General features: G+C 38.6%; 1 protein-coding gene across 1 annotated transcript in view; it reads right to left on the reverse strand.

Moving 5' to 3' along the window:
- RPGRIP1 (RPGR interacting protein 1) overlaps nt 1-18,990 on the reverse strand; it is an 82,381-nt gene that overhangs the window by 29,076 nt on the left and 34,315 nt on the right. Inside the window, 10 exon segments of the mRNA XM_060168213.1 lie at nt 8,519-8,657; nt 9,193-9,393; nt 9,697-9,881; nt 11,167-11,509; nt 11,962-12,113; nt 12,275-12,727; nt 14,783-14,900; nt 15,364-15,507; nt 15,976-16,136; nt 17,973-18,115. Of these exon segments, the coding sequence (XP_060024196.1) occupies nt 8,519-8,657; nt 9,193-9,393; nt 9,697-9,881; nt 11,167-11,509; nt 11,962-12,113; nt 12,275-12,727; nt 14,783-14,900; nt 15,364-15,507; nt 15,976-16,136; nt 17,973-18,115 (2,039 nt within the window).

The raw sequence follows: 18,990 nt of genomic DNA on the forward strand, positions 1-18,990 counted from the left end.
GGGTGAAACACACATAGGCTGAAATTGAGCAGATGATAAAAGGTATTTCATGCAAATAAAAATAACAAGACAGGGGTTAGCAATACTTACTTCAGACAAGAGACTTTGAAACAAGGTCCATAAAGAAAAACATAGAGGGACATTATAATAATAATAAAGGGATAAATACAAGAAGAGGATATGACACTCATTATCATATATGCACCCGATATAGGAGCATCTAAATATATAAAACAGATACTAACAGAGATAAACGAAGAAATGAGTACAATAATAGTAGGAGAGTTAACACCTCACTGACATCAACGGACAGACCATCCAGACAGAAAATCAAGAAAGCAACAGAAGTTCTACACGACACAACAGACCAGTTGATTTAACTGATATCTACAGGACACTACATCTAAAAGAAAAAAACCCAGAATACATATTCTATTCAAGTGTGCATTAAACATTCTCTAGGATAGACCACATACTAGGTCACAAAACAAGCCTCAACAAATTTAAGAAGGTAGAAATTATTTCAAGCATCTTTTCTGACCACAAGGGTATGAAACTAGAAATCAACCACAGAAAGAAAAACAGGAAAAGAGTAAATACATGGAGACTAAACAACATGCTACTAAAAAACCAGTGGGTCAACAATGAAATCAAAGAGGAAAATAGAAAACATCAAGACTATGAAAACACAACCTTACAAAATCTACAGGAGGCAGTAAAAACAGTTCTAAGAGGGAAGTTTATAGTGATACAGACCTTCCTCAAGGACAAGAAACATTTCAAATAAACAACCTAACCTACCACCTAAAAGAATTAGAATAAAAAGAAAAAACAAAAGCCAAAGTCAGTAGAGGGAAGGAAATAATAAAGATCAGAGAGAAAACAAGTAAAATAGAAATTTAAAAACCAATAGAAAAACATCAGTAAAACCAAGAACTGTTTTTTTTAAAGATAGATAAAATCAAGAAACCTCTAGCCAGCCTCACCAAGAAGAAAAAGGAGAGGACCCAAATAAACAAAATGAGAAATGAATAAGGAGAAATAACAACTGATACTGCAGAAATACAAAAAATCATAAGAGACGACTATGAACAGTTATATGCCAACAAACTGGACACCTAGAAGAAAAGGACAAGTTTCTAGAAACATACAGCCTGACAAAACTGAGTCAAGAACAAACAGATAACTTGAACAGACTGAACAGTAGAAGTGAAATAGAATCTGTAATAATAATTTTTAAAACTCCCTGCAAACGAAAGTCCAGGACTGGATGGCGTCACTGGGGAATTCTACCAAACATAAAAAGAACTTACACCTATCCTTCTCAAACTATCCAAATAATTGAAGATGAGGGAACACTCCCAACTTCTTTCTAAGAAGTCACCATCATCCTGATGCCAAAACCAGACAAAGATGCTACAAAAAAGGAAAATTACAGGCCAATATCTTTGATGAATATAGATGCAAAAATCAACAAAATACTAGCAAACAGAATCCAACAACACATTAAAAGGATCATACATCATGATCAAGTTGGATTCATCCTAGGGCCACAAGGACGGGTCAAAATACACAAATCAACCAATGTGATACACCACATTAACAAAAATAAAGACAAAAACCACATGATTATCTCGATAGGTGAAGAAAAAGCATTTGATAAAATTCAATATTCATTCATGGTAAAAACTCTCACCAAAGTGGATATGGAGGGACCATATCTCAACATAATAAAAGCCATTTATGACAAACCCATAGCCAACATAATATTCAACAGTGAAAAGCTGAAAGCCTTCCTGCTAAGTTCAGGAACAAGACAGGGATGCCCACTCTCACCACTTCTATTCAACATAGTAATAGAAGTCCTAGCCACAGCAATTAGACAAGAAAAAGAAATAAAAGGTATCCAATTTAGAAGGGACGAGTTAAAACTGTCACTATTTGCAGATGACATAATACTCTATACAGAGAACCCTAAGGTCTCCACACAAAAACTATTAGAGCTAATAAATGAATTCAGCAAGGTAGCAGGATATAAGATTAATATACAGAAATCTGTAGCATTTCTTTACACTAACAATGAGATATCAGAAAGAGAAAGTAAAAAAAAAAAATCCTGTTTAAAATCATGTTAAAAAATAAAATACCTAGGAATAAACTTAACCAAGGAGGTTAAATATCTATATGCTGAAAACTATAAAACACTAGTAAAGGATACTGAAGATGATTCAAGAAATGGAAAGATATTCCACGATCTTGGATTGGAAGAATTAATATTGTTGAAATGGCCATACTACCCAAAGCAATCTACAGATTTAATGTAATCCTTACCAATATACCCATGACATTTTTGACAGAACTAGAACAAATAATCCTAAAATTTATATAAAACCTCAAAATACTGAGAATTGCCAAAGCAATCCTCTGGAAAAAGAACAAAGCTGGAGGCAGAACCCTTCCACACTTCAGACAATACTACAAAACTACAGTAATCAAAACAGTGTGGTACTGGCACAGAAACAGACATATAGACCAATGGAACATAACAGAGAGCTCAAAAATAAACCCACACAACTACAGTCAATTAATCTATGACAAAGGAGGCAAGAATATACAATGGAGAAAAGACAGTCTCTTCAACAAGTGGTGTTGGGAAAGCTGGACAGCTACACATATATCAATGAAATTAGAACACTCCCTCATATCATACACAAAAATAAACTCAAAATGGTTTAAAGACCTACATTTAAGACATGACACTATAAAACTCCTAGAAGAGAACTTAGGTAAAACATCCTCTGACATAAATCAAAGCAATACTTTTTTTAGATCAGTCTCCCAAGGCAAAAGAAATATAAGCAAAAAGATACAAATGAGATCTAATCAAACTTAAAAGATTTTGCATAGCAAAGGAAACAATCAGCAAAATGAAAAGACAACCTACTGAATGGGAGAAAATATTTACAAAATGATGTGATGGATAAGGAATTAATATCCAAAATACAGAAACAGCTCATAGAATTCAATATCAAAAAACCAAACAACACAATCAAAAAATGGGCAGAAGGGACTTCCCTGGTGGTCCAGTGGGTGAGACTCTGTGCTCCCAATGCAAGCGGAACCCAGTCAATCCCTGGTTCCCCGACCAGGGTTAGACCGGGTTTGATCCCTGGTCAGTGAACTAGATCCCGCATGTATGCCTCAACTAAGAGTCTGCATGCCACACTAAGAAGTCCGCATGCCACAACTAGAGATCCTGCGTGCCACAACTAAGACCCAGCGCAGCCAAAATAAATAAATAAACTTTTTTTTTTAATGGGCAAAAGACCTAAGTAGACATATCTCCAAAGAAGACATACAGATGGCCAACAGGCACATGAAAAGATGCTCAACATCACTAATTATTAGAGAAATGCAAATCAAAACCACACTGAGGTATCACCTCACAGTGGTCAGAATGGCTATCATTAAAAATTCTACTAATAATAAATGCTGGAGAGGGTGTGGTGAAAGTGGAACCCTCCTACACTATTAGTGGGAATGTAAATTGGTAAAACCACTGTGGAGAACAGTATGAAGTTCCTTAAGAAACTAAAAATAGAGCTACTATATGATGCAGCAATCTCACTCCTGGGCATATATCCTGAAAAGATGTAAACTCTAATTTTAAAAGACATGCACCCCAATGTTCATAGCAGCACTATTTCCAATAGCCAAGACATGGAAACAACCCAAGTACCCATCAACTGATGAATGGATAAAGAAAATGTGTCATTTATACACACACACAATGGAATATTGCTCAGCCACAGAAAGAAATGAAATATTGCCATTTGCAGCAACATGGATGGACCTAGAGAATATCATATTAAGTGAAATAAGTCTGACAGAGAAAGACAAATAATATATGATATCACTTATATGTGGAATCTAAAAAATAATACAAGTGAATCTATATACAAAAGAGAAACAACTCACAGACATAGAAAACAAAGTTAAGTTTACCAAAGATAAAAGGCAATAGGGGAGGGAAATTAGGAGTATGGGATTAACAGATACAAACTATATACTATACATCAAATAGATAAGCAACAAGGATTTACTATATAGCACAGGGAACTATATACAATATCTTGTAATAACCTGTAACAGAAAATAATCTGAAAAAGTATATATGTAAGTGACTCACTTTGCTATACACCTGAAACTAACATAGTATTGTAAACCAACTATACTTCAATTTTAAAAAACATGAGATATCACCTCACGCCTGTCAGAAGGGTTATCATCAAAAAGAACACAAATCATAAATGTTGGCGAGGATGTGGAGAAATGGGAACCCTCGCACATTGTCAGTGGGAATGTAAACTGGTGCAGCCAATGTGGAAAACAGTATGGAGGTTTCTTAAAAGACTAAAAATAGGACTACCATATGACTCAACTATTCCACTCCTGCATATATATCCAAAAAAACCCCACCATAAAACACTAATTCTAAAGATACACGCACCCCAATATTCATAGCAGCATTATTTACAACTGCCAAGATATGGAAGAAAGTGTCCATCAACAGATGAATGGATAAAGAAGATATATATACAATGGAATATGACTCAGCCATAAAAAAGAATGAAATTTTGCCATTTGTAACAACATGGGTGGACTTGGAGGGTATTATGCTAAGTTAAATAAGTTAGAAAAAGACATACTATATGATATCACATATGTGGAATCTAAAAAATAAAACAAACTAGTGAATATAACAGAAAAGAAACAGACTTGCAGATATATAGAACAAGCTAGTGGTTACCAGTTGGGAGTGGAAAGTGGGGAGGGGCAAGGTAGAGGTAGAGGATTCAGAGGTACCAACTACTATGTATAAAATAAATAAGCTACAAGAATATATTTTACATCACAGGGAACACAGTCATATTTTATAATAACTAAATTGAGTATAACCTTTTACTATTGTGAGTCACTATGTTGTAAACCTATAAAAATTGCCCCGATCTGGACACTCAAATTAAAGATAGATGGATCTGATGTTCAAATCCAGAATCTGCCGAAACAAAACGAAGAAAGCAACCCACAACTGACTATTGAGAGTGACAGTTGAGGTCCCAGAAAAAACAGACCTCTTTTTCATGACTTCATTTTTTGAATGAAGATATGAATTATATATATATATCACTTTAAATATTGCCTCTGTCCCCTTTTTTGTCTTCTCCTACATTTTATTGAATATAGGACCACCTCATTTTATCCTTTATATCTCTTTTCTCTTTTCTGTAGGGTCATTCATTCTACAAAAAAGTAATAGGTCTTCAAGGTTTTGGTGAACTTCATATGAGCTCTCTCAGTGATGTTAGTTACTGGGTCAGATGTTAGCCTTGGTTGTGCTTCTGTCTTACATAAAACATGTACATGTACAAGTCACTTAACCTTGTTATGGATGGAATGTCTGTATCTTAAGTATTTGAAAAGAATTAAAGGTAAAAGCTTTCATTAAAAAAAGAAAAAAACAACCAGAAATTCATTCTCTCACAGGTCTGGAAGCTAGGCATCCACAATCAAATCCGTGCTCACTCCAAAGGCTCCAGAAGACAATCTGTCTTTTTTCTTTTTCCTTGTCTTTTTCAGCTTCTGGGAGCTTCAGGCATTCCTCAGCTTGTGGCCACATCACTCCAATCTCTGACTATATGGTCATGTTGCTTCCTCCTCATCTGCCTGTGTCTCTAATAAGAACACTTTCATTGGATTTAGAGTCTACTCAGATAATCCAAGATAATCGCATCTCAAGATCTTTAATTACACCTGCAAAGGCTTTTTTCAAATAAGTAACATTTACAGGTTCTTAGGTTTAGGATATGAACATATCTTTTTGGAGGTCACCAATGAAACCATTAGATTATTTATTTAAATTATGAATATATTTTAAACCCACAAGCTAATATTTTTGCTTTACACAGTCATTTAAAATTAACCTATATTCTTTGCTTTTCATTCCTAGTTGCATCTTTGTCTTTCCTTCTGGGATAATTTTCCTTCAGCCTAAAGAAAAAACTGTAAGTTTTCTTTAAAATGTAGCTTTGGAGCAAACTCTCCATTTTGATTTGTCTTTAAATGTCTATTGTGTTTTAATTCTGAAGGATCTTTTTGTTGTGTAGAGAATTCTTGATTGGTACTTAGTTATTTTCTTTTAGCACACTGAAATTATCTTGCCACTGGTTTCTGACTACCGTAGTCACTCTTGGTATGTCATTGTCCATCTTACTGATGCACCCATGACTGTCTTTCTTTTAAATGGATACTTTTGGTATTTTCACTTTGATTTTATTTTCTGCAATTTTACTCTGATATATCTAGATTTTGATTCATTTTTACTTATCTTGCTTGAGTTTCATTTCATTGAATATTAATACCTTTTATTTAGTTCTGGAAAACTCTAAGTCATTATCACTTTCAATATTGCCTGAGTCCCCCTTCTTTATCTTCTACTAGATTTAATTAAGTGTAGCTTAGACCGCCTCATTTGCTCTCTTTTCTCCTCTTTAGCATTTTCCATCTTGCCATCTCTCTGTGCTTTATTCTGGATATTTTCCATTTTTCTCATTTTAGTTGTGTCTAATCTGCTTTTAACCCATCTATTTCCCTCATCAATTTCTGTATTTAGCAGTTCTATCATTTCTATTGATTCATTTTCAAGTTTGCAATGTATTTTGCAAACATTTTGTAATTGATTCAGGCAAAAAAAATCCACACATAAACATAAATGGATGCCAAAATTATTAGGTGAAATCTGAGGAAGAATAAGATATTTATATGGACTCAAAATATTTTCTCATAGATTACTTAACAACTACAAAGGGAAAAATGATAACTTTTTGATAGAAAATGTGGCAGATGCTTTCTTAGCCAAGTGATCAAAGTTAACATCACCAATAATGGCACAAACTGACATCACGTACCTCCTAATGTGAAAAAGGATACAGTATCACTTCTGTGGTATTCCTGTAAAAAATTCATAACCTGAATCTAACAACAAACAAACATCAAACAAATCCAAACTGAGGCACTCTCTACAGAACAGCTCATCTATACTCTTCAAAAATGTCAATATCATGAAAAACAAAGAAAAGATAAGGAACTGTTCCAGATTAAAGGAAACTAAGGGGACATGACTGAATGCAATGTATGATCCCAGATTAGATAAAGGGGGTGAGGCAAGCCTGCTATAATGAACATTACTGAGACAATTGACAAAATCTGAAAAATGGACTGGACATTGGGTAATAACCTATCCATGTTACGTTTGCAAACTTGATAGTTGTACTGTCGTTATATAATATCGTTTTCCTAACTGAAATATACAGCTGTAAGGGGGAATGATATTTGCAAATTATTCTCAACTGCTTCAGGAAAAAAATGATAAATCAAAACGTGGAAAAGTATTAAAAGTTGATGAATTTGAATGAAGGTTTTATGTGAAATTTTTTGTCTTATTTGTGTAGCTCTTATATAATTTTGAAATTATTTTAAAACAAAATGTTTTTAAAAACGTATAGTATCAATTTTCAAAGCCCCAGTTCCTTGCTAAAATTTTAAAGTTCAGCTTTCATCTTCATGAAGGTAGTAAACACAGTTGTTAATGCAGGTTGTGGCTGATAACTCCAATGTCTGGAGTCCTAGTGGGCTTCAGGTCAGCTCTTGTCTCTCTAACCTGAAAGTGCTCAAAGCACAGTTCTGCCTCTCAGAGGATAAGAGGCTCAGAACAGTGCTGCCATCAGGGTGCCAGACCAGAGAGGGAAATTCTGCTCTGGGCAGACACCTGCCTATGCTGGGCAGAAACGAGATTCAGACTGTATTCCCATTTCTCCACCCCAAAAGACCACCGAAAGCATGGTTCTGTCTCTCCACTGCTTCCTCCAGACCAGCAATGTCCCCAGGCTGAAGTAATTCCAGCTGACCTCTCTGAGCTCCAATCATCTCTCCGATCTCGGCTAGGTGATTCCTCCCTCCCTAATTATTGGCACTTTAACGCTTTTAAGAAATATATTAATTTTGCTTTTCAGTTGTTATCAATGGGAAAGTTGGTCTGAATTACCTAGTTTGCCATTATTATAACCTGAAATCATAACCTTCTTTTCATTGTAACCCAAAAGCTTTGCCTTATTTTAAAAGAAATTTGGATTCAAATCACAAATGAGCCAATCACCCTCTTCCCCTTATTTCTTTGTAACCGTAAGTCACGAGACCCTGAAGTGAATTAACATTTTATGCTTGCTAGCTAAAGTGGCTAGCTAGCTAGCTTTAAATACACAGACAGCTACTTTCTTTCAGAATTACAGCTTGGTTGGCCTAACCAGCACACTTGTAACATCAAACCGAGCCTAGGATCTCCAGTACTAATTTTTCATGAAAAGTTTAGCAATGAAAGATGAAAGAAGAAAGTAAATAACCAGCTTGATAAAATAATCCAGTGATTACATAGGAAAATCAGGTTTTAAAAAGACAATACCATTCACAGGATGTAGGGCTTCCTTTAGTATCCGTGCTGAATGGGATGATGTCATTTCCTCTTCCTTTTGCTGATTTTTTAAACCATCATCTGTGGAGATCTTAAGCCCTGAGAATTTCCATTCAGTGTAGTTCACCTGCTTCAGATTCAAATAACTATATATAAGTATATTGTGTAATTATAATAATTTAATATAATTAATATTGCATAATATATAATTGATGTAATTGATACAATATAAATAATAATGAATTATATATAATTATAGTCATATAATATATATTTATAATCTCATATATATGTGTGTATATGTATTTTAGGCTACATAGTAACTTTAATCCAGTTTCCTATGAAGAAAAGGCAGTATCAAGTACATAGTATGTGTTCAATAAATACCTGTTCTTTATTTTGATTACAGTTGAAGTAGCCTGGTTAGGACTGTTGTCCTAAAGTTCTAAGCATAAATTATAGAGTCCACAGTCTGTTGAATTAAATTACATTGAAATGAACAGTCCAGAGGTTTATTAACCTATTTACGTTTGTGGAAACACATGCTCGCCACAAAAAGCCATGAATATTGCTTGCGTGCCTACTTCTGCTTCTACCTCTGAGAATAATATATTTTGGGACACTACAACCCATATTTTAGTTCTTCAGGGTTTCTAAGGCCTTACCTGTAGTGTATTTCCACTTAAGATGTTAGGACTAAGATACTCCATTCTGTTCTTTCCTTGAATGCCTGTTCTTTTGCCTTGTTTTCTTGAGTAACCTGGAACCTGGTGTTCCCCTTCCTTTCTTTCTCCCACCTGAGGAGCTTTTTGCTTAGCTTGATACTGGCCAGCTTCAATGGGAATCTCAATAGATACCATCTGGTCCTAAAGAGAAGGATCAGAGCCTTACAAGGTGATAGTTTAACAGCCTTGATACTCAAGAAAGGGATTTATGAGCTAGCATCAGACTTCATTTCTCTCCTGCCGTAAAGCTGAGAGATGCCGTCTCTTCCCTCCCCACAATAAAACCAAGGATTTTGCTCCATCCATAGCCTCATGGCATTATGAATGATGCAGATTAAATTTGCAGAACACATGACATTCACAGAAGGAATTTCTTTTACCCCAATTTTAATACTGTCTTCCTCAAATCAAATTTGCTCCACAAGATTGGTGGAGATCTGCTACCTGGGGAGGAAAGGAAGCTTCTTCCTCTTCAATTGAGGTATTTAAACTGTCCTTGGTGTCCTTCTCCTCACTCGGAGCTTCTGGTTTCGGGAAACTCTCCGGGGGTAGATAGCAAGACTTCCAATCCAGCTGCACCTGAACAAATCCATTGGGTTTCCCCCCAGGGTCCATGAGGTTAAAATCACCTGAGAGACACACAGACATTAGTAAGATCCAATCACATGAAATAGGCAAGTGAGCGTTTAATAGCACCTTATCTATTACCTCCCCAGTTTGAATTTCACCATATTTTGTTTGTAATTAATTCACATCCACCAAGTAATCATGATGACAATACATTCAGGAGTAACATAAAATATCAGTGAATATTTATATTCACTCACAATATTTACTTCCAATATTCACTTAGAATATTTATAGGGGAAAATGGGCATCTCCAGGTTCAGGAAGGGATAGTCAAAAGATATACAGAGAGGTGGTATAGCTTGCTTGTCGTCAGTCACCCAGCCAATAAACAAGAGCACATTCTTATTACTATTACCAAATGGTGGCTATGCCTTAGGCATACTAAGAAAACCATTATCTACACCCAAGTGGTCCGTATTTTTAAAATAACAAAAGCAAAGAAAACTTAAGCAAAATGGCTTTTTCCAAATGCCAGACTTCTGATTTGTAACACTGATTAATTTAACAGACGGCTCACATTGCCTCTCTTTGGCAAAGGACGAGTTGTGAGCAGAAGTGTCAGCCTTTTTCTTTTTTTCTTTTTTTTTTTTTTTAGCACTTGTGGTATTGGGAGGAGGGAGGCCTCACACACTTCCTGGAACATCCAAAAGCTTGTTAAACATGGTTGATACTGGCTACACCCATTCACACTTCCTAATGAGAGCACGGACATTGCTGCCTCACCCTCCCAGGACTGCAACCAGAGAGATGACCCTGCTTTGGTGTACCTTACAACTCTGGCTATGAACATATGATAAGGTAGTATGGAGTTCAGCTCCATATGGGGGGAAAAAAATCCAAGAAATTTGTCATATGTGGCATGGAAGACTAATTTGGGTCTAATGTTTAAAAGGAGCAAGAGAATTACGGGGGAATGTTAAGGACATAGCTTATAATCTGGTATCTAGTCATGTGCTAGGAAATAATAGGCCTTAAGTAAAGACAAATACTGGGAAGCACTATAGAGATGGAAAATGTTGGTTCAGACACAGAGGTATGGGCTTCAGATGGGTGGGTCTACCTCCTTGGGAATCTTGCTTCTGTTGCTGAAAAGAAGCCAATGTTTCTATATGATTAGTGAGGCTTATAAGTCTTCTACTCTCTCACTCTTGACAATATTCTCAAATCCTTTCAGCAGGTTTTAAGAGAAACTGTTCCAAGCAAGTAATAAAAGAAAAGTTGAATTAGGACAGGGAGACAACACTGGGCAGAGAGCATAAAGAGGTAATAACCTTGAACTCCTACCTTTAATGGATTTGTTTTGTGCAAGAGGAAGCAAGGGCACTTGGACGCGGCCAAGGTACGAGCCAGGCTCTGAGTCTTCATCATCAAAAACGTACACAGACAGGGCCTCCTGCCTCAGATACTGATCCAGGTCAGAAGTCACAAGCACTGGGAATCGAGCCTCGTCTCTGAAGTAGGGATTGTTACTGGCTGGAATGATGGCGGTGTCGTGGTCAGAAAAGGTAAAGAAGCGATACATGGCGTATGGACTGGGTTGGGCTCCCAGCCATCGACTCTGGAGGCCGCAGCATCGGATGACTTCCACCCGCAGCTCATTCTGATGCTTCCTGGTCTCCGATCTGGGCTGAAAAGATGTTGGTCTTGGACTGAGGAAAAGGGCAGGCTGAGAGAGTCGTGCAGGTGAAGCCCAGCACCCTTAATGAGGAAGAGCTATGACCTAAAGAACTGCTGAATCCTGACTGGGTCACAGAGAAGCCTAATCAATGACTTTCACCTGCCTGCAAATTGACTCTGGCAGATAATTATCTGAGGGAGATGCTGGCACTCAGGCCTCATCTTAGAGATTGGAACAGAGAAGGCATTTTGTTCACAGCAGGGAGAGGTAGCTAGCTCCAAGGGCATGATTTCATTTCAAACTCAAGCTTGACCAAGGGAAGTATCTGGACTAGTTGTGGTGTGACAGTTTTTCTCTTTCATTCACATTCAACAAGTACTTATTGAGGGCAATACTAAGCTGTTCTCATGAGCTGCTTGGCTGAGTCTCCTTTGAGATGCAGGGCACATCCTTTTTCTCACCTCATCCTCCTGGGCCTCCCAGGCTCCAAGCACATTGGCTGACAGGTATGCCTGGGCTTTCTTTCGCTTATTGTATGCTTGTAGGCTGGATCTTATGGGGAAGTGCAGCCTCATCCAGTACTCTAGCACCCCAAAGACTTCTCCACCAGCTCCTGGGTAGCAGAAAGTATGAAAGGCATGGAGGATACAGATGGTGTGGCGAGGATCAAGAATAAAGGCAGAGGAATAAAATGGGAAACCACCAGAAGACAACTATACACTTTGGGAAATTCCACATTAGTCCCAGGAAATGTGGGAGGCTGACAGCACTTACCAGTAAGTGTGGCAGAGCCATGGACTCTCTCCACGGTTTCTAGAACCCTGTCAAAGCAAATCCAGCCAGCTGCAAGGGTGCGGTGCTCACTGGCTATAGCCTGGTGTAGATGAAGCTGGGCTGACGTCCCTTGAAGGTAGTGCAAGAAGAGGGAATCTGTCTCCACCACATACTGAGAAGTGAAGTCATAGAGGGGCTCCAGCCCCACAGCTAGTGGGGTGCAGTGGGTTTCAAAGTCATAGAAAGAATAGGTGCAGAAAGTGGTAGGTTGAGTGTCTCCAGCCTGAGCCAGGGCAGCAGGTGTCAGGAAGGCCTGGTGGATGTGCAGTTCGAAAAGATTCTCACTCTGATGCCGTGGAGAAATGTCCACTTTATCCTCATCTCCATGGTCTGGCAGTGGTTTCAGACATAATGACAACTGTCGGGTGCCATAAGCCACATCTTTGAGTTGTTCTAGAGGGGAAAGAAAACTGCCTATCCATTAAAGGGTAGGGAATTCTTCCTTAGGGTAAAGGAAGGTGGACAGAAAGAGAATAAAAACCATGGTGAAGTCCAAGTTGTGACTATTTCAAGAAACGATGTGATTCAAAAAGAAAAGCAATAGAATGACAATCAGGTGCTTTGAATTCTGATGGCCAAATAATCCAATGCCTACTTTAGAGATGAGGCACAACATGAGTGATTGGAAAGTAAATGCTAAGCTCAGGAAAACACTGGAGGCACAGTTTCATCTAGAGATGACATCGTTTTGGATTACAGCAGGATCTTGTGAATTAATTGTTAATTCCATTGCAGAAACACTAGAAACACAAAATGCAAGTATTTCCAAAAGTTTGGGATATTGGCCTTGGAGAAAATAGCAAGTTACAGTCATGGTGTCTATGACATTACACTGGGCCCCATTAAGATGATTCCTCTTTTCCAGTCAGATCAATCACAAGGATCTTCATTCTGTTAAGAATCTGGTTTCATTGTAAGAAGGCAAAAAAAAAAAAAATCCACTTTAAGTCAAAGAGTAATGGAGTAAAAGTGGGGGAGGGCACTTACTGAAAAGAGGTTGAAAATATTGGCGATGAGATACAAAATAAAGATATGTAAGACAGTCCACCAAATCTGTGCATTACCTCCCATGTCCAACCAACCAGAAACTTTGATATATAGTCCGCTTCAAATCGGGGAGTATTTGAGTTGTCACAGTGTGTTGATGGTGAAGGTCCTATTCTAAGAGTTAAGGTAGTAGAAGAAAATACTTTGGGTACATCAGAATGTCTTCCTGCCCAAAATAAGTGGAATACAGAGACTGGTGAACAGTTTCTTAATTGATAAGATTAACATAAATAAAACATATTCAAAATTTTGCATTATGTGTCACAAGGTTAATAATCTTAGCATATAAAGAACTTCTACAAATTAACAATATACTATTAAGAAATAGTAAAGGGCAGGAACAGGCAAGTCTCAAAAGAAATAATTTAAATAACTGGTAAACATATGAAAAACTCTTCAGCCTTACCAGTAATGAAAGAACTACAAGTTAAAGCAAATAAATCTTCAGAGGTAGGTAATTGTATTTAACCTGCACTGTCCTGGGAGAAACACCCTGAATCTGAAAGACATGAGAATTTCAATCCAAAGGATTTCCTTTGTTATATTGCAGGGACCTTTTAACTGACGCACCCTGGCATGCATAAATCATGCTTCTGAATGACCCACCTCCCTTTACTCTAGTTCCAGGCTCACTAAGTATCCTTCTTATTGATTCTGCTTCCCCAAGAATGAGCTGCCATGAGCATATTCTCAAGGCAGCAATGAAAGAGCCCCTATCATAAAATAACAAATGAACATTCGGGTGTAAATATCAGTCTTTGGTGAATGTGGTTAGTACGGGTCAGGTCTCTCACCACTGGGTATAATAACAAAGCCAATTTTCTCAATATGTAAGGCTGAGACCAGATCCTGGTCGACAGTGACTGAATTAAGTACAGGAAGTATCACATTATAAAATTTGCATAAGTGTCCAGCCACCTGCCCTGTTATGTAGACATCCTCAGACTGCAACGAAGAATTCAGAGACTTTTAGAGAGAAATCACAGAAAGGATGACAAGAGATGAGTGATGTAGCTCTATTATCTCCCCAAAACTGAAATATAGGCCTGGCTTGAGGAAACAATCTTGAGAGAGGGAGCGTGTTACCCACCCTGAGGGCCAACAGTGATACACTCTTATTTTCAAAATAGATTCAGCAATTGCTGGGCCCTGTTGAAACTCTCCAGAGAAAAGACACTGACATGATGCAGGAGAAGAAACCGCTAACCATGTATTAAAACAACAAAGATGATAGGATAATCAAGAATGGGAGGGATAAGTCCTATACCGAGACATAAAGGGCACCCTCTTGACAGGTGCAGAGGGGAGCACGGGCATTTAGCTCTGTGACAGATCCTAAGAGGAAGTGAACAAGGTACTAAGACTTGCCGGATACTGGAAGGCCATGGCTTCTTAAAATACCTTCCAGCTGATTGATACGCTTGTTCTTGAGGTCTAGGAGTTGACTCAACCTCTCCAGTTTTTCTTTGTGAACTTTATTTTCATTATCGGCTTTTGTCATCATTGCCTCCAGTTCCTCCTGAAACGAAATAATGTCTGAACTTTTCTATCTCAGTGGCCCAGAACCAAAGAGCCCAGATAAAAAGGTGGTACTTGCTGGGTAAAAGAGACTCCACTATCTCCTTAGCAGGGCAGATTCATCCACTAGAAAAAGGCTTAGGTTCCTCACAGACCCCTCCAGGACCAGTTGTGCTATTAGTGCCATAGGGTAGTATTTTTCCTGGGACTGGCAAAATTTGAACCCAGAAGCTTCCCACTTGCCATTTTCATTAGCTGGCCCCTTCTGGCTTTTATTGCCAAGGTGCCATGGGCATGTGTGAGTCCTCAAGTTTTTCAAAGGACAGCACATCCTGTGTTTGCATACGTCAGCATATCACCTTGCATCAGCCCTGGAAACTCGGGTCTTGCTTCATTCCCCATCTTGTAAGTAGTTCCCATGTGCCCATTTATTTATCCCCTTCCTGTACCATCTTTTCCTGCACCTGATAACACACGTTGATCTTGCGCTGCAGAATAAGCATGTCTCTGGTCTTTTCTAGTTCCAATATGGTTTCTGCATGCAATACTTGCAACTCACTTAACATCTGGGACAGTTTCTTTTCTTCTTGGTTTTTTGGTTCACAGGGCTACAGAGGAAAAAGCATTGGTAAAAGGGAGTATAAATATGATAGGTATAGTAATAACTATTCTCTACAGCAGCCGTTGATAATAGTAAAATACCAGCAGCAGAATCTACTCCAATATGTAGAAGAGGACCTGTGTTACTTTACAAGTGCTCTCTCCCCTAGTTCCTCATGTTCAACAGCAGCAGTGAGTAAGTTATACAATCTCCCATGGCTGTTTGCTCTTCAGCAGATCATTGCAAGTCCTCATCTGAAAAAAATTCTAAATTTTATGAGCTGTACAGTGTGGAAAAAGTCTGTGGAGCTCATGAAGCTATCTCTACTCTCAGCCTTCTCATACACTTCCAAATATTGTCCTCAATCAGGACAAAATATTATTCAGTTAGTTTTCTAGTCCCTTCATCTTTTCAAGGGATATTTGCCAGCAATCCCTCTTGTAGAGGGGACCTGTTTGATTAAAGATGCTCTTACCTCTATCTGAGTGGTCTCTTGGAATAGAGCTGGGTAAGTGGCTGGTTCAGATTGCCAGTCAGGAGATTGGGAAATTGTGTCTTTATTTCGGAGGTCCTCCACTTCCTGTTTATGCTTCTGAAGCAGGTTGGTGACTTCAAGCTTCAGATCCTTGTTTTGAGCTGGGGAAAAAATAATACAGAAAGCTGAAACTCTGCAGCTACCAACAACCATATTAAAGTTGGCCCAAGTGTGAATTAAATTTTCCCACTAATGTTTAATTCATTTTATACACTTGCCCTTAGAGAAGCAATTCTCTCTTATTTCTACAAAGGGGTTCTAGCTTATTGACCCTGAGTTGACATTTGGACTCCAAAAAACAAACAAAAAAAACACCTGCAGAACTGTAGTATGGAAGGGAGAACTACCACCACCACAACAAAATCAGAGCCACTTGACCAACTGGGATAGTCCAAACTTTTTGACAGCACCATTTAATTCAGTATCTCCCCAACCATTCCCCAACTCCATCTGACTTCTATGCTGTTGGCTCTGTGACACCCACCTTGACTCTGACCCTGAGTTGGAGGAAGGGAGGTTGGGCATTTGGACATTTCCATGTGTGTTTCGGGGAAGGAAGGTGATCAGCATTTAGTGTGATCATTTCAGTATCATGCATTACAGAGGAGGTTAGATTAGATTACCCACAAGACTTCACTTGTACTTCATACATACTACAAGATCCTTAGCATGTGCTCCTAAGCTTTATCCTTTTATGGTTCCTGACTCTATTTTTCTTGATGTCATATTTCTTTTCCTCCACTTTTTTTATGTGAACATACTAGAATATGATGAAATGTAAGTTTGATAAGACTAAATATCAAGGTCCAGCCTAGCAAAAAGAAGGGAGACAAAGGTCTCTTTGACAGTATTTAAAAATCTTCAGAATAACTACTGTGATCCAAGAATTAAGACAGGGGGAAAGGGCTTCCCTGGTGGCGCAGTGGTTAAGAATCCACCTTCCGGGCTTCCCTGGTGGCGCAGTGGTTGAGAGTCCGCCTGCCGATGCAGGGAACACGGGTTCGTGCCCCGGTCCGGGAAGATCCCACATGCCGCGGAGCAGCTAGGCCCGTGAGCCATGGCCGCTGAGCTTGCGCATCCGGAGCCTGTGCTCCGCAACGGGAGAGGCCACAACAGTGAGAGGCCCGCGTACCGCAAAAAAAAAAAAAAAAAAAAAAAAAGAATCCACCTTCCAATGCAGGGGACATGGGTTTGAGCCCTGGTCCAGGAAGATCCCACATGCCATGGAGCAACTAAGCCCATGAGCCACAGCTACTGAGCCTGTGCTCTAGAGCCTGCCAGCCACAACTACTGAAGCCCGAGCACCCAGAGCCGGTGCTCCACAATAAGAGAAGCCACTGCAATGAGAAGCCTGTGCACCGCAACCAAGAGTAGCTCCCACTCGCCACAACTAGCGAAAGCCTGTGCGCATCAACGAAGACCCAATGCAGCCAAAAATAAATAAATAAAATAAATAAATTTTAAAAAAAGATGGGGAAATAGTAGTGGTAACCAAGAGCAATAATTTGCTTCTCAATTTCAGGCATCAGATGCTAAAACAAAACAATTCCCAACCACCCTAAAATGACTGATGAGAATAAAAGGCAGAAAAATTCATTTTCAATAAATTGACTTTAAGTCAAATAAATTTTAAGTAAAATTTAAGTAAAATAAATTTACTTTCAATAAATTGACTGTTTAAAAACATTATAACTTAAGAATTGGCATTCTCTCACATGGAAAGTCAATATGTAGGGATAAGTATGTGTGAGGTAGGTGTCATGCTTTCTTGATTGTGAATCTGACCTGACTGCCAGTGTTCTTATTCTAGTTATACAGGACCCACACAAAAATAGGATCAAGTGATGGGACTGGAAAAATGCTGGCCCAAGTTCCCTTCTCCCAAACCAGATGTAGAGGATGCCTCATCTGAGAGAACTCTTCAGGGCTTGACCTACCTTTCTCTCTTGACAGCTGAAGTAAGACTTTTCTCTTCTCCTCCACCTCAGCATCCAGGTGATCCTGCAGCTGAGAGACTTTCTGCTGTAGCTGTTCTCCTTGCTCATTGCTCCAGTGAGGCTGATTACTGCTATCCAGCATGCTGAAAATGGGAAGCAAGTAAGGAGGGAGGGGAGAGTTGTCAGATGGACACTCAAAGGTGGGTGATATGACGTCTTTATTACACAGTTTCAGCATCTCCTGGGCCTAGTTCATCATTCATTTCCCTACATGTTTTTTCTGCCCCTGCTTTCTCTGTAACTGTCATTTACCAACTGCCTTGGAACTTTTGGGTCCTATTGAGGAGTTGCTTAGTATCACTTCGGTTTAAGTCTCCAATAACCCCCTGGGCAAACAACGCAAGTCATATCTATTTCCCAAGGAACGTCTCCAGCATGATGGTTTTCTTTAGTTAGGGAATTGTGTACCAAGACATTCTCAGGCCTGCTAGATTAGAAATAAGTAACAGAATATTCTTCTTTTCCTTACTCCGTTCCTCTGTCTACTTTCACCAGTGGCTAGTTTAGAGAATACTTGCCTTTGAACTAGATTGTAAATTATTATACTGAAGGGCAGGAACTAAACTTTTCAATAACTGCAGCCTGCACACCACTATATCTAGCTGTCAGGGCAGACCCATCTTGAGTGTAAAAGACACATGGCCAGTTCTTGATTATTTACACAAGTGAAGTGACATTGATAAGCAATTATTTCTGCTTATGTCTTTTTCCTAGTTATCACTTTAATAAATGTGGTCTAAAAACAACTTGTTAAGCTAGTACTAAGATTTCTTGGCACTTTCTGCCCCTACATTACATGATGATCCAAGAAGATAATGTTATGAATAATAAAGGGAAGAGGCCAATAGTAATGTCTACCACAGGGAGTCTTCAAAGTGGGTAATCCCCACACTACCTTATTTCACTTTGTTGAAGAGCATCAGTTGTTCCCAGGATGCTCCCATGCAACCTCCCCAAT

This window comes from Lagenorhynchus albirostris, chromosome 1, assembly GCF_949774975.1.
Source record: "Lagenorhynchus albirostris chromosome 1, mLagAlb1.1, whole genome shotgun sequence".
Taxonomy (NCBI): domain Eukaryota; kingdom Metazoa; phylum Chordata; class Mammalia; order Artiodactyla; family Delphinidae; genus Lagenorhynchus; species Lagenorhynchus albirostris.